The sequence below is a fragment of the Sebastes fasciatus genome, chromosome 11 (genome assembly GCF_043250625.1).
Source record: "Sebastes fasciatus isolate fSebFas1 chromosome 11, fSebFas1.pri, whole genome shotgun sequence".
Lineage (NCBI taxonomy): Eukaryota > Metazoa > Chordata > Actinopteri > Perciformes > Sebastidae > Sebastes > Sebastes fasciatus.
In genome coordinates this window covers 28,148,506-28,164,724 of record NC_133805.1, presented here as the reverse complement: position 1 = coordinate 28,164,724, position 16,219 = coordinate 28,148,506, and the positions used below count along the sequence as shown (strand labels likewise).

At 37.5% G+C, this 16,219-nt stretch overlaps 1 protein-coding gene, 1 long non-coding RNA gene and 4 other non-coding genes across 6 annotated transcripts; 5 read left to right on the top strand and 1 right to left on the bottom strand.

Moving 5' to 3' along the window:
* The first annotated feature begins 1,030 nt into the window (after positions 1–1,030).
* rps8a (ribosomal protein S8a) lies at positions 1,031–5,563 on the top strand. Its single transcript, XM_074652032.1, has 6 exons — positions 1,031–1,077; positions 2,032–2,138; positions 2,370–2,469; positions 2,690–2,865; positions 4,198–4,327; positions 5,409–5,563. Exons 1-6 carry the CDS (start codon positions 1,074–1,076, stop codon positions 5,516–5,518), a joined length of 627 nt encoding a protein of 208 aa, XP_074508133.1. The 5' UTR covers positions 1,031–1,073; the 3' UTR covers positions 5,519–5,563.
* LOC141777824 (small nucleolar RNA SNORD46) lies at positions 2,190–2,295 on the top strand. Its single transcript, XR_012595988.1, has one exon. It is a non-coding gene; the product is annotated as a small nucleolar RNA SNORD46 (small nucleolar RNA).
* Positions 2,531–2,599, top strand: LOC141777838 (small nucleolar RNA SNORD38). The gene has a single exon (XR_012596000.1). It is a non-coding gene; the product is annotated as a small nucleolar RNA SNORD38 (small nucleolar RNA).
* On the top strand, positions 4,009–4,077 carry LOC141777822 (small nucleolar RNA SNORD38). Its single transcript, XR_012595986.1, has one exon. It is a non-coding gene; the product is annotated as a small nucleolar RNA SNORD38 (small nucleolar RNA).
* LOC141777823 (small nucleolar RNA SNORD38) lies at positions 4,928–4,996 on the top strand. The gene has a single exon (XR_012595987.1). It is a non-coding gene; the product is annotated as a small nucleolar RNA SNORD38 (small nucleolar RNA).
* A 1,766-nt stretch (positions 5,564–7,329) lies between the features above and the next one.
* On the bottom strand, positions 7,330–12,571 carry LOC141777608 (uncharacterized). Its single transcript, XR_012595931.1, has 3 exons — positions 12,370–12,571; positions 7,893–8,001; positions 7,330–7,497 (listed from the first exon to the last, which is right to left on the bottom strand). It is a non-coding gene; the product is annotated as an uncharacterized LOC141777608 (long non-coding RNA).
* Positions 12,572–16,219: the final 3,648 nt, after the last annotated feature.

Sequence of the window (16,219 nt, the reverse complement as noted above, 5' to 3'; positions counted from 1 at the left end):
ATTAAATGAATGGATGTGTTTATATTCGTTTGTAGAAGTTGTGGCAGGCTTGCCAATGTCAGTGGGACATTATAAGAAGAAGGTTGACTTTTCTTCATGAGTAATGTTCTCCAAATATAACAGGAAGCAGCATATTATTAGGAAATTAATAATGATAATGATAATAAAAACGGATTAATATTGTATGGTATTTATGTCAAATGAATAAGAGATATCAGTTGAGTCACTTTATGAACATCAAATCACTGTATTCAGTGAATATCAAAATACAAAATAACTGACATACAAAATCAGGTTTTTGGTAAGATAAAATACAGAAGCGATTTAAAAGTATGATTCAGACAATAGAATTTTAAATTACCCATAATATTACATAACAAATAAACATAATAAAATAATATCAATAAATGAAAATAAAGTTGACCTTGGAAATAGTAGTTTCACAAAATGAAAATTAGCTTTTCAAAATTCAAGATTCAAGAGTTTTACGTATTTGCCATTTGTACCTAATATAAGTACATTGGAATTCTGCGCAGTTTACTCCGAGTCAGCTTTAAGAAAAGAAAAAAGGTAGAAAAGGCACAAGTTAATTACTGTACAAAATAAGTAGCACATTCAACTCAACACAATAAATAAATAAATTATTAAAATATAAAACGCCCTCAGTGTAGTCAATAAATAAACTAAACTACCCTCTGCATAGGAACGATACCCCCAGAATACAACTATACAGTATATATGCTCCATGACCATGTTAAGAGAACTTGTAACTCTCAAAAATATTAAAAAAAGAAATAATTAATATATTTAAGACAATTACAGATTAATTAATTTTCAGAGATTAAATAAAAATGATCTAAAAATGACATATTTTTGTTATCTATCTCGTTATTCACCGACATAGATAAATATATTTTTGTATTAATTCAATACATTATTAGTTCATTCTTTGTGAACAACAAAACCCCCGTAGAAGAAAATACCGTTCGCTGCTGCGTGAATTCTCGCGAGAACACGTTGTTTCAAATCTTCCCATGAGCCTTTGCTGTCCCTCTTTCTAGCCGGCGCCTGAGATGGGTACGTGTTTTCATGCTGGGGTCGGAGGGAGAATCCTTGTCCATCTGATGTTTTAAAGAAGGAATATTACTACAATGGTTTGCTATATTGCCGCTAAATGTTATTCGAACAGATGTAGCTTTAACTTTGTTGTCTACAGTCATTTTATAGTGTTTTTATGAAGTAATTCTTCATGGCTTTCTGAAGTGCTCCAAGATGGCCTCTCAGGTTAGCCGTGTCGTTAGCTTCTGCTGCTGAAGTGAGCTACACAACGACACACGCTGCAGTTAGTGAGGCTTTATAACATTTAAACAGGACTCAGTGTTGTGTACTCACCGTGTCAGTCGTTCAGGAGTAGCTGTGGCTGTTTTCAGGAGCGCTAGAGGCGAGTGGAGAGCTAATGTTAGCATCAGCTAGCAGGATGGACGTGAGCATGACACGCTGCTGCTCTGAAACATGAGGGAACAGTGAGACTAACACGTGTTTGAGAAGGTGGTTCGGTGCATTTAACATCATTTATGTTAAAGATATAACTAAGTAAGTTAATGAAGGTGTGTGTCTTGGACAGGAGCAGCATGCTGGTTCTTAACAGGCCACAGGATGAGTCCTGTTGTCTCTAAGCTGCCTTGCTGTGATAGTATTTCATAGTGTGTGAGGACAGTTTGAAGCATATGATCTATTCAGCACTGTAGGACACCATGGTCTTGTAGCAAATTAGAGATTTTGATTTTAAAAGGGCCTGAAACCAGTTCACTATGATCTTAGTAAAGTAACATGCAGGCCTATTCAGCCTTAGCTGGGATCTTTAAAGTGCTTGAGCTACATGATGAAACTCTTTAATCCGAATTAAAACTGCGGATAACAACCTTGGAGAACTGATTGCTCAAGCACAGAACAATTTTGTAGTGAGCTTCTTCTTGTGAGCTCTCCAATGATCTAACACCTGGTTCTTGATCTGTTTTTTCCTTTATTCAGGTATCTCTAGGGATAACTGGCATAAACGCCGCAAGACTGGCGGTAAACGCAAGCCCTACCACAAGAAAAGGAAGTATGAGCTCGGGCGCCCTCCTGCAAACACAAAAGTGAGTATAAACGTGTGGTTACCTACTTTTATAATGGACTTCATGTGATGTAGTGTGGGTGATGAAAACATGACCTTAGGTTTGTCTTTTTGAGCCGTATTGGTTCAAAGCTTTGACCTACCGATGTTAGGACTTGTCATAGTTACGCTGACACGCTTCAATACACATAAATAACCTGAATCCATAAGCATACACATTGTACCAATACTTACAAAATCTGTCTTTCTTTAGATTGGACCTCGTCGCATCCACACAGTGAGGGTCCGTGGTGGGAACAAGAAGTACCGTGCTCTGAGAATCGATGTTGGTAACTTCTCATGGGGCTCTGAGTGTAAGTTTATTTCAAATGCCACTTTCGTGTCGCCCTTTTGAGCCCTCTTTGAGAATGCATCTTTCCATGATGATAACTTTGTCCAGTTCTGCTACTGAATGCAAGTGATGATAATAAGACACCTGAGAAAGACCTTTTTCCTATGTTGCATTTTAACAATGTCAATATTTGACAAATGAATTGAGGGGGGATTTGCTAACTGTTGATTTTGTGTACACAGGCTGCACACGTAAGACCAGGATTATTGATGTGGTCTACAATGCCTCCAACAACGAGCTGGTCAGAACCAAGACCCTGGTGAAGAACTGCATCGTCCTCGTCGACAGCCTTCCCTACAGGCAGTGGTATGAGGCCCACTTTGCCACTCCTCTGGGACGCAAGAAGGGAGCCAAGCTGGTATGTTGGGAAACAGAATACAAATGTCTCATACACTGTTATTCAGTGGTGAGAAATATAACGACACATAACTTTTGTTTTGCCATTGTGTATATAATCTCTATGGTGCCACCATCATAGCTGATAGAAGGTTGAAATGCCATGAGTGAAATCAAAGCCTCGGGGGGAAACTGGGCCACCCTTGAGCAGATAATTTTGAGAATGCATCTTTGTTTTGTCCCATCTACGCAAAGATGAAATTTCCATTTGTAATACAAGAGCTTAATGCTCAAGAGTTCCATACATTTGAGAATGCGTGTCTTATTATATATTGCCAACCTGCAGTTGCACCGTGTCCATAATTCAGTTAGTAAATCTGCTGGGTTTGATGAAAGTCCAGCTTAATTAGTTTAAATTTTGTATGTGCATTGTAAAAAAAAAAAAAAAAATTTTTTAAGGGTGGTCTCTTTTATCTATGAATAAATTTACTTTTTGGCGTAATAGATGATGTATTTTTATAGGCCAACCAGGAAGTTGGCATCGCCTTAGTTCCCTCGACAAAAAGCTAATAGGATTTTTTCATTGGGTTTTGGATTTATGCAGATTATAAACTCTGGCAAACGTTTGCGTTTTGTTCTGCAAGATAATCTTCACAAATGAACACCACTTTTCTGATTTTTTTTTTTTTTTTTTTAAAGTGTGAATGCAATCGGCAGATGTAAAAAGCTAACGTTAGCCTATAAACAAACTACACCAGTCGCATGAACGTAAGTATACACAAAGAGACTAACAATGGTCGAGCCAGCGTGATGACGTTTGGTAGTCTCATTTAGCCACTTGTTATCAACCACCTTTTCTAAGACTCATAATGGCTTGACATTTACAAGTGGGGTATTTACTGATGTATTTTATGTTTTGGAACAAAATGTTAAAACCTTTCAGCTTGTGTTAACCACAGACCTTATTTCAGGCATCTAACTAAAAATCCATTCAAAAATTCCATTGTCTTCCAGACGAGGGAGCCGGAAGTGCTAAAATACTAACTCGTTTTAGGTCTTGTTCCTGTTGCACTCTAAAGATAAAATTACAACAAGAGTCAGACAAAGTTAGTTTCTTTTCAAGGCACCTGCATTATAATAAAGTGCTGTCTGACTGGTGCATGTCTTTCAATGAAGATAACTTTGTCCAGTTCTGCTACTGAATGAAAGTGGTGATAATGAAGACTCTGAGAAAGACCTGTTACCTAAACTGCCTTCGCCTGCATTGTTTAATTTAAATCATCCGGTGTTGCTCAACAGCACTCACAAGTGTTTCATGTCCATCAAATGAGCTGTATTATCCCCTCTTCTATAGACTCCTGAAGAGGAAGAGGTCCTGAACAAGAAGAGGTCGAAGAGGACCCAGAAGAAGTACGATGAGCGTAAAAAGACCGCCAAGATCAGCACCCTCTTGGAGGAGCAGTTCACGCAGGGAAAACTGCTTGGTGAGTCAACATGTGTATTGTTCTGCTGTATGGAGTTTGTATCTGCATCTCTTTTGAAAGACTTGACCTCTGATTAACTGTTCCCTAAAGTCACTTGGTCTCCTTCTAGGGGCTAATTTCAAAGAAATGTCATCAGCTCTGGCTTTACATGAAATTCGGGCTTCTGGCTTGTGACTGAATACTTGCAAATTTATTTTACTGCCAAGTCAGATGCTAATTAATTTCAGTGTTAAGGCACAATAATAAAAAGCTCTGGTCATGCATGTCTTATATCTGTGACAGTGTTACTTCTGAGAGTTTAAAATATCTGAATTTCAATTAACTTTTAAATGCAATATATCTCTTGTCATGTCAAATTGCACTGATCTGATCCTGTGGGATAACTCGCCCAGTTACCCCTCGGGTTGGGAATCAGGCCAACTAAATTGGACTGAATGTTCTACATGCAGTGTGTAAAATTAGTCTGGAAAGACACCTGTAAGGGTGTTTTTTTCTGTACAATTGCATTTTTGCCACAATCAGGGTCACAAGATAACAGAATAAATATTTTTCTTTTCATGGCACCTGCTTTATAAAGTTCTATCTGACCTGGTGCACGTCTTTCCATGAAGATAACTTTGTCCAGTTCTGCTACTGAATGAAAGTGGTGATAACGATGACTCTGAGAAAGACCTGTTACCTACACTGATACTTACACCTCCTGTGGTGCCTACAAGCAAGGCACTAGGCTGTTCAGTGGCAGACAGGTGACTGTTTTGTACTGGAATGGCTCCATGTGGGTATTTGTATAGCTACGGGTGCAGCAGGGCAATTATAGACGGGTGTGTCAGATCAGCTGTGAAAGATCCAAAGACTCCCACGCTGTCGGTTACTTGTACTCAGAAGATTAATAAAGCTTAAATTCTTCATCAATCATCTATATGATGCTTCTAATCTGACATCAATATTAACTGTATGGTGTCATAACATTTCTGCAACCTCTCAAAATTGAGCTGACATTATTTGACTTAAGCACTGTTTATTTTTTAGACTGTTTATCAAACTCCTTGACTTATCCTGTGTCCTGTCGTCGCTCCTGCAGCTTGCATCGCCTCCAGACCCGGCCAGTGCGGCAGGGCAGACGGCTACATCCTGGAGGGCAAGGAGCTCGAGTTCTACCTGAGGAAGATCAAGGCCAAGAAAGGCAAATAGATGTACAGCTGTTTGATACGTCAATAAAATCCAAACGCCCCAAAACTCACTGCTGTCACTGCTTCATTCTTTGAGTTTATTGGTGTTGTGAAACTCCATTGAATTTCTAATCTTGGCCGCAGGTTAAAACTGTCAAGTGACTGGGTCTTTCTGTGTGTTTAATCTAATGAGCAGGGCTTGAGGACACATGACTCCTTCCTAAATATAAACATTTAATGTTTAGAGAACAGCTTAACGGTGAATGAAGCAAATAGCATGACTCCCGACTAGGGAGGCTGCAGGGTGTCCTGATCTACTAGAAGACGACCTGCACAACTTGTCAGATTATCATTGGTGGAAGAAATATTCAGATCTTTGAGTAAATGCGGTACCTCCAAGTAAAAGTTGTGACGTTTTAGAAAATGCAGAAATATTATTTACAGTGTACCAAATAATCAAAAATACTCCTACAGTAGATTAGTGTTGTATGTAAACTTTAATTTAACAGGTTGAGGTGGTGCTTCTTTTAATTTAAATATAGTTTGGTCTATAGCAGTGGATCATATCTTATAAATTGGTCATGTAATATCAAACCTTATCCAGAGAGAAATTGTAGCAGTTAAGAGTATAAAGTTGGAAAGAATGCAAATAAAATGTCAATATAGTTGCAAATATATCAGCTATCCAAAATGCCAACAATTTAAACAAGGTTAATGTTAAGCATCATAAATTGTGTACTGTAATGTTCTCTGAAATGTAATGTAGAACTAAATCTTAAAGATGCAGAAAATAAAAATACTCATAGCACTTAGTTACTTTCCACCACTTCAGTTTATCTTTTGCTTTTACAAAAGGAATGGATGAAGAAATGTATTTGTGGCCAACAAACCAAACATTCTGGTATGTAAATAGCACAATATATTGACATTGACATATCAGGATGTCTCCAACAATATAAAAAAAAATGTATACAGGGCCTCATAAGCATAAACACAACATACAAATTAACACATACAAAACAAAACAATCTACATATGCATCTGCTTATATCTGATCCAGTTCAGAAATAATAGTCTGTAATCCATATTGAAACGTGACCAACTACAGTGACGGTACAAATATCACGGAGGCTAAATAAGGCCCCAAAAGTTGGTTCTTTTAAAAGAATAAACAGAGAAATGACAAGGTGCAATTCTCTTTTCTGGGAAAAATATCCAGTGACATTACAGTAAAAATAGCCTTCACCAGATTTACAACGTCAAAATGGATAAAATACAAGTGTAAAAATTAGGTAAAAGTTAAAAATTTGCAAATTTGTTTAGCTAATTTCTTTAACGCATTACTCAACTTGCGGTTTTTAGGTAGTGGGCTCAGTTTTAAAGTTAGAGTGAAGATACTGGCATCATATGGAACTAGGAAACCTAAGGAATCCTTTGGTACCAACCATGTCATACTAGCTTGTTGCAAAAGAGGTTAAATATCGCTCTAAATTTAGCGAGGAAAAACTGTCATGGCCAGTTTCGACGGGGTCCCTTGACCTCTGACCTCAAGATTTGTGAATGAAAATGGGTTCTATGGGTACCCAGGAGTCTCCCCTTTACAGACATGCCCACTTTATGATAATCACAAGCAGTTTTCTGCATGCAGTATAAATGTGTTATATTCACCTATTGTAAAAGGACGTGTTTCTGCATATAGGGGTCCCTAAACAGTCTTTGAATTACACTGTAAAGCTGAGACTCTTGTGGATCCAATGAGCCCAACTGTATTCATCTGTGATGATGTCAGTCCCCACAGTAGCCATTTCATTGTAGTCAGACCATTTTTTTTAAACGTGTCCTCACTGTATAAAATAACCTGTTGTGACCTCTAGGATAATCACAGCCTCATGGAACTTTACAGCCACAAACTAGTGACCTAGGGCATTCAGAGGATGGATGTGGACTGGACATGGTGTCGGCCGAGCAGCTCAGCAGGAGCACCGCGCTGGGCTCCCCCATCTGACACACAAGGCACAGGAGGAGGAAAGTCAGCAACAAGTCCAGGTGACGGCAGGTGACTGTATATCACTGTGCTGTTATCCCATCAGTGTTAGTGTTACTCTATCACACTGCATCAGGAAAAAAGGGACACTTTTTTCCATTTGCTGCTCTTGTGACAAACAAATAATTGTCCCTCTGAACACATCATTTCAGTTTGTCGTGCTTCATCATTTTCTACCATTATCTCCATAATGTTTTACTATACGTCATATTTAGTTATCATTTTTAATTTTTTTCTAAATCAAATGAGCTGACTGTTTTCTTTTTTAAAGTTTTTTGTGGAGACATGATTTCAACTTTCTCTTCTTTTATTCATGTTCCTGACTACAGGTGTGTCAGTCCGGGGCTCCGACCTTGGCCTCATAGTCCTCAGCATGTCTCAGGTCTCTGGGGAAGCTGCTGATCACGAGACTTTTCCCCTGCCGCCGCCACCGCATCACCCAGCAGCTCCAGCAGTGTGTCCTGGACATCCAATACACACAAACAGCACAAGCATTCATTACCATGTAAACACCAATGACTCAACTTAGACCACCTAAAAAAGCAGGGATATGCATGCATTTATACATTTGTGTGAGGCCTTACGTATACGTACAGCAGGCTGGATTACCAACTGAACAAAGCAGGTTCACTGTGTGTCTATTAATGAGCATGAAAAATGATTCTTAAAATATTTCCTATCTATAGGGGCCCTGCCTTATGTCACAATTTAGTTCTAAGATCTTTTTTATGTTTAAAGTTGTGCTTACATGGCGAATAGTCAGAAATAAACTTCTGTTGTATCAAAAAATAGCTGCAAACGGACGATTTTAGCTTAATATTTATTTTAAATATTGCTTAATCTTTTGATTATGTCGATTAATAGTCAGAAGAATGTCAGAAAAATGCCCATCACATGTTCCCAGAGCTCCAGGTAATGTCTTCTTCACATTGCATATTTTGTCTGACCAACAATTCAAAACCCAAAACATGAAATCAAAAACAGAGAACATCAACAAAATCATCAGGTTTGAGAAGCTGAAACCAGAAAATGTTTGACATTTTTTGCTTGATAAATGACTTAAACGATTTATAAATGATCAAAATAACTGTCAGGATATAATGAACGTTTTATAAGAATAACTTTTTTTATTAGATTTGCTCAAAGTTACCAACTTTAGCTTTAAGTTGTTGTTGAAGATCAGAGTGAATGCAGATGTCACACTGAAGCTGAGGAGTGAAATACAAAACACAACATTCACACATGTGAACACAGTACACTGCAATGCTTTTTCTTTGTTTGCATTTTTATTCTTTTCTTTTTCCAGTTTGTTCCTAGAAATGCTGCACATGATCATACGGTATATCTTGTTTTATTATATTCAGACAAACATCAAAATGCCTAGAGTGACATAATAGACATAATACATGAACACCTTTTGAAAAAGGACTTTCAGTTTGTTGTCAACACTGCTTCATATTAGGTTGCATTGTAGTTTCAGTCCAAATCTGTCACATGTACAAGTACATTAACTACAGTTTGTGACCACTGTACTTTCAGAGCCATTTCCCTGTATTCATATGCACTGAAGTAATGACTTTCAACACTCTTCTCCTTGATGGTTAAATAATGAAGCAGTTTTTTGACTGATGCAGTTCTGTTAGGCCTCTTGGGTCACTACAGGTGTACTATGTGAAAACTCACCAAAACAGTGTATGCAGAGATGTCACACTGAAGGTGAGGAGTGAAATACAAAACACAAGGTGTTTCACATATCTTGGAGCACTGTAATTGTTGCTTTGAAAACTCACATATTAAATCATCATTGTGTGTATGTGAAAATGAATTGAGTGAAGCAACCAAGTACATTAACTACAGTTTGTGTCCACTGTACTTTCAGAGCCATTTCCCTGTATTCATATGCACTGAAGTAATGACTTTCAACACTCTTCTCCTTGATGGTTAAATAATGAAGCAGTTTTATAATTATTATTATTATTATTTATTATTATTGATGGTTTTAAGTAAAGTGGGAAGATACCGGAGCACCCGGAGTAAAACCCACGCTACCGAAGTAGACAACACACTGCTGCCCACTAAGGAGGCCCTGAGAGACCATTCACTGGTCCTACAGGGACTCATGTCTGTCCTATAGAGGACATTCACTGGTCCTACAGGGACTCATGTCTGTCCTATAGAGGACATTCACTGGTCCTACAGGGACTGATGTCTGTCCTATAGAGGACATTCACTGGTCCTACAGGGACTCATGTCTGTCCTATAGAGACCATTCACTGGTCCTACAGGGACTCATGTCTGTCCTATAGAGGACATTCACTGGTCCTACAGAGACTCATGTCTGTCCTATAGAGGACATTCACTGGTCCTACAGGGACTCATGTCTGTCCTATAGAGGACATTCACTGGTCCTACAGGGACTCATGTCTGTCCTATAGAGGACATTCACTGGTCCTACAGAGACTCATGTCTGTCCTATAGAGGACATTCACTGGTCCTACAGGGACTCATGTCTGTCCTATAGAGGACATTCACTGGTCCTACAGAGACTGATGTCTGTCCTATAGAGGCCATTCACTGGTCCTACAGAGACTGATCTCAGTCCAATAGAGGCCATTCACTGGCGGGAGGCAGGACTAATACATTATCACTTATAAAATAAAGTGTTCAAGCTCTTGAAGCAGCAGAAGAACTTGCTGGTGGTGAAGCAACAACCCGTTGGTGGTGTCTTCAGGTGGTTTTCTATAGTGGAGGCTATGTATTCATCAAATTCAGTCTGGTTCAGAATTATTGAGACCAGCACGCCTGTTGTAGAGCCCCACTTCTTGCAAAGGTCCTTGTGGATCGCCTTGTCGGCCTCATTTATCATTTTCGGGGTGATTTCAATTTCTACTCCCTCGACTTCTGCCCATATTTTTTCAAAGACGCGCTCAATGATGACCTTTGGGTTTTCAAATTTGCAGTTCACCTTGACTTTGCGGAAGATCCGCGCCACCAGCTTCTCAACAATAAGCAGGATAGCGTGTTTTTTTTGTTCTATCTGTGCTTTGAGCTGCTTAGATGCTGTGAGTGTCGATTTTGCCAAATCGGTGTTCTTTAAAGCGTCTGTGGCCCGGCCAACGTGGATGCCAGCATAAGTGGCCAACCACCACCTCAGCAGTCCAAAGTAACACCAGACTTTGCGGTGTATTTGAGCCTCCATCATCTCACGTATTGAAGCATACTCTGACTGTATGAGTGATTGTGGCACAACGTCAGGTATCCCCTCCATGATGTAATCGTAGAGGAGATCACAAAGTGCCTTTGTAAAGACCAGGTCTTTTCCACTGCTAATGTCTTTGAGTCTAGCCAACAGAGCTTTTTGTTTTCCATCACCGTTTGACAGAACTGTAGAGGTAAAATCACTCATGAACTCCTGAATCTCATCCTTGTTTTTAGCTTCGGAGTTGGGGAAGAATTTTTTCTTCAGCTCAGTTGCGCATCGATGAATTGACAGTTTGGCAAACTGTGTGGCAAAAAAGGTCTTTATCTTTTTTGCCAGTCCCTTCAATTTCAATTTCCTCTCTTTTTTGGGTTCTGGGCAGGCACTGGCCAGACTCTCAACCTCGTCGCTGATTGACTGAACGATCTGAGCTGCAATATTTTCGGTGTCAGACTGCAGCAGCTCTTGCTCGGTGTTGTGCATATCATCTAGAAGAGGTCTGGTGATTTCCCTGAGCTCTTGCCTAATTATTTTCTGTGCAAGTTTTGTGGTTGCAGTCACAAAGCTGTCGTCACCACGCTGTTGTCCGTCAGTTACAGATGTGTCCTGATTTGCGGGACGGTCCAAATGGCGGAATTTGGTGAGTTTGCAGGAAGAAGATCTTGCAATCTCTGGCCTCGGTGATTGTCGAGGTGTGCATTTCATTTTGCCCATGAATGTTTTAAACATCTGGCATGCATGACTGACCATTTCAGCAAGTGTCTTAGACTCAAGGTAAGACGCATCCTCTGCTGATGAGCTGTTGACCTGTTTTGCAACTTCTTCAGCAATTAAGTCGGTCAAGGAAATCGTATTGACGCATGTTATTTCAATGCTCACGTCCAGAACCAGGGCAAGAGTCCGAGGGAGTGTGTCTCCCAGACGGGACAGAACACAATCCTTAGACATGGTCGTGTCCTGAGGCAAAATGGACTCTGCCAATATTGAAATCAGTTCCAAAATCATCTTTGCCAACATCACTTGTGTGGCTTCATCAGCTGCACCTGATTTCAGCAATGCCTGCTGTTCAGCTGTGATCCTTTGGAAAAAGGATTCAATCGCAGGACGAAGAATCTCCATTGCAATCTTTCTAGACATTATGATTATCTTTGATGCTTCTTTGAACTTCTGTCAAAATCCTGCTGTAAAACAAATTCTCCTACTACCCTGCTAGTCCTGCTCTTACTGTCCTGCTCTCTCAGTCGCTCAGCCTGCAATGATGGCAGGAATTATTCTCTCCTATAAGTAAAATTATCTTCAAAGCCAAACCTGAGATCAATGCAACCGACCTGACGTCACATAGCAACTCCGACCTGACGTCACATAGCAACTCCGACCTGACGTCACAGATCAAAGGAGCCCCATTTTAAACTCTGACCTGACGTCACAGCTCACTCCGACCTGACGTCAGTTGCCCTTAGCAACCGTTGCTAGGCACCTGCAGCAGCTCTTGATCGTTTTCTCGGGAATCAGCTGGACATATTCAAGTCAGCCAGTAGTTTTCAAATCAATAACCACAAATAAACTATCACAGTTACCATTCTAGCTACCTTTACTTTAGTAAAAACACCGATAAAACTATCTAGAATACCTGATAGCAAAGAAGGTTTTCAGGTCCAGAAAGAGAGGTGATTTAAAGTGGACGCTGTCCTGCTCTCTGTCTCCTCCCTCTGACAGAGACGCTGCTTGATCTCCTCATTCATTCAGTCCCTATAGAAGATGTACTGGATGTCACAATGTAAATTAGCTGGTTGGATATCAGTTTGGTAAGAACGAAGGAGTATTAGGGCCACATTGAGGAATAAAATAAATCAGAGATTTAGAGAATAAAGTCATTGAAAAAAAAGATGTAATATTATGAGAATTCATTTCATTTTCATGTAAAATTAAAAAAATTCAAAATAAAGAAAAAGAGAAAGATCATACCAACAAGTGGACAGCCAGAAAAAGTAGTATTTACATATAATGAAAAGCATAAGAAAAAGAAATTGTCAAACACTTGATGCCTTGATTTACATATTTGAAAAGGAGTGAGAAGAAGTACACATTTCTTTAATCCCACCCCTTCTCCATAAGTCAATTATTAATTATTAACCAGCTTCCTTATTGAGCTATACATATACTCTTACTCATTTTCCTAAATTTGTCTAACTATAATTATTACCTTTTATCTCTGTCATACAGAAATATAAATTAATTAATGATATCATCATCCAATTATCCTTATCAAAATATAAATTCCTTATCAATCCAGAATACCAATTCATTACTTATAATGTATCTTAATCAAAATAAAAATTAATTACTTACATATTTAACTTAATCATATTGACTAGTTGTTATCTTTTCTTATATACGCATATTATTATTTATAATATACAATATGCACAGGTAATACAATATATATATATATATATATATATATATATATAATACACAGCATCCGACCATGCATATAAAATACAATATAGAATATGTAGATTATACATTATTCTTATACCCAAAATCAAATATATATATGTATATGTTAATATATCTGTTAATATATATATATGTTAATCTTAATAATGTTGACTGTAAGAATAATGAGGTAGTTTGATCCAGATATCCGACATTGTGAATAATCCGTATTGCTCTTTTTTGGAGAATAGATAGTGAATGTAATGAACATTTTTAGTTGTTGCCCCAGACCTCTGCACAGTAATTTAAATCTGGTAAAACTAGTGAACAGTAAAGAATGTGGAGTGATTTCTGATCCAGAACCTGTTTTTTGCTTTGTTTAATACCGAGAATAAAGTCATAGAAAAAAAGCCATAATATTATGAGAATAAAGTCATAATATTATAGAGTAGTAATTTTACGTGTTATTTTAGAGGGGAAATAGTAGGGTATTATGCTCACATTGAGGGTGGGAAATAAATGAGAATAAAGTCATAATATTACGAGAAACAAAGTCGTTCTTTAATGAGAATAACGTCATAGTATTTCAAGAAAAAAAAGTCATAATATTACGAGAATAAAGTCATAACTTTACGAGAAAACTTCCGTACACATGTGACAAAGGGACAGGAAGTGAATTTTATTGTGAAGTGACTTTTATTGTGAAAGGTTCTGTTGTGTAAATAAACGAGAAGACGTCCTTGAAATGTGGTTATTGACAGAACGTAAGTTAAGATGAAGATAAGAACAATGAAGACTAAAGATAGCCACTACAACCGGAGTGTTGATAAACTCCGGTTCTTTTATTGGTAGTTCTTAACGTTGTGGTGTCATTTATTGTCACACACACACACACACACACACACACACACACACACACAAAACTGTGAGAACTACAACTACCCTCCTTACTGTAAGTAAGTGCAATAAAACCTTCGGGACTAAAAAGGCATAAACATGATGTAAACGATCAATTTGCTGTGTTCACAGTCTGATCATCCAATTGCAATATAATTGGATTTTACAAGCCAACCCTGATTTTATAAAATATAGTGTCTAAGTCGAAATAGTTCAAATGATATCTTTATGTACACAGTTAGGCAGTAAGCTAGTTCAGGAGATCAGTAATATGCTCAGATTCCAGTTTGTCATTAATCAGCTTGAAGTGCAGTAATTCAGACAGCGAAGCAGATGTTTTAATAGAGATGAAGCAAAGCCTATATAGAATTCAAATGATGGGATTAGATACACTGTAAAAAAAAAGAAGTGTAAAATAACGCAAATTTTCCGGCAGCAGGGGCGCCAGAAAATGTCTGTTAAAAAACGGAAAAATACTGTCCGTTAAATAACATAAGTAAACTGTAAAAAAACAAAACAGTAGTTATCTTTATATAATTAGCCTTTATTACTGTAATATTACAAGACATATTTTACTTTTAACATATATTTATTGTTAGAATAGTCATACACCGTAAATCTAAGACCATTTACTTATAAATCACAAATGAAACATGTAATTTTACGTTGCAAAAGCCCAAATTTACATTAACTCTCAGAAGTTTTTGTAAAAAAAATCTGTATATTTACAAGAAATATTTTTAGAAATCCATGAAAATCCTTTTCTTCTAACATAAATAAGTTGTTAAAATAGAGTCAAAAACCTCTAAAAAACAGAATAATTATCTTTAAAAATGATCAAGAAAAGCTTAAATACAGATAATTACGATTTCAAAAAATACTGTAAATCTAAGACTATTTACATATAAATCACAAATGAAATATGTAATTTTTAATTTTTTTTCTGTCATTTTGAAATACAGACAAAAAATGTCAAATTTCTTGAAAAAAACTAAAAAAAAAGTTTTTCTTACAGTGTATAACATTTGTATGAATAATGGCACATAAAAGAATTAAAGGAAATTAATTAGCTGACATGTGCTGTGTGCTGTTGGAAAGATAAATAACATTACAAAGTTACGCTAAATTCTGTCAAGGAAAAACTGGCATGGCCATTTATAAAGGGGTCCCTTGACCTCTGACATCAAGACATGTGAATGAAAATGGGTTCTATGGGTACCCACGAGTCTCCCCTTTACAGACATGCCCACTTTATGATAATCACATGCAGTTTGGGGCAGTATAAATGTGTTATCTAAAATGGTGTATTTGAATATTTCTGCATAGTGGGGTTCCTAAACAGTCTTGGAATTACATAAATTGGGTATCACTGTAAAGATGAGACTCTTGTGGCTCCAATGAGCCCAACTGTATTCATGTGTGATGATGTTAGTCCCCATAGTAGCCATTTCATTGTAGTGAGAACGTCATTTTTGGAAACTTGACCTCACTGTATAAAATGACCTGTGGCTACCTCTAGGATAATCAGAGCCTCATGAAACTTTACAGCCACAAACTAGAGACCTAGGTCATTCAGAGGATGGATGGCTTTCCTAGGTAGATTGACAATAAGGGGGTTTCTGAGCAGTTTCCAGTGCAGAAGTGCTCGCCATTCTATCGTCGAAAAAAAACAGCATTTTTGCAGAAATCTCCAAATGTCAAAAGTTTATGTGCGATTTGCTTGAATGAATGAGAAATTCAAATCTGTTGTGAACAACAAACTAATTATTCAGAGATTTTAACTTATTGTTTGGAAAAAATTATAATTCTCATTTGAGATTGAGCCAAAACGAATGAGAAAAACTGTAAATATATACATTAAATTGTGCACATCTGTTGCGACTGATGTGACTGTAAAATGCTGCTTACACATTCAAACATCAGTAATAGTAATTCAGTAAAACAATATGTAACAATAACAGGGGCAGTTTTCCTGCATTGTGAGTACTTCTACTTTTGATACATTTAGCTGATGCTGTATTTATTCTCAAGTAATATTTTAAATATAGGACTTTTAGTTGTAATGGAGTATTTCTACACTGTTCGTGTTACTACTTTTACTTAACTGAATACATACCATTGTAGATATTATAAATATGGAATCA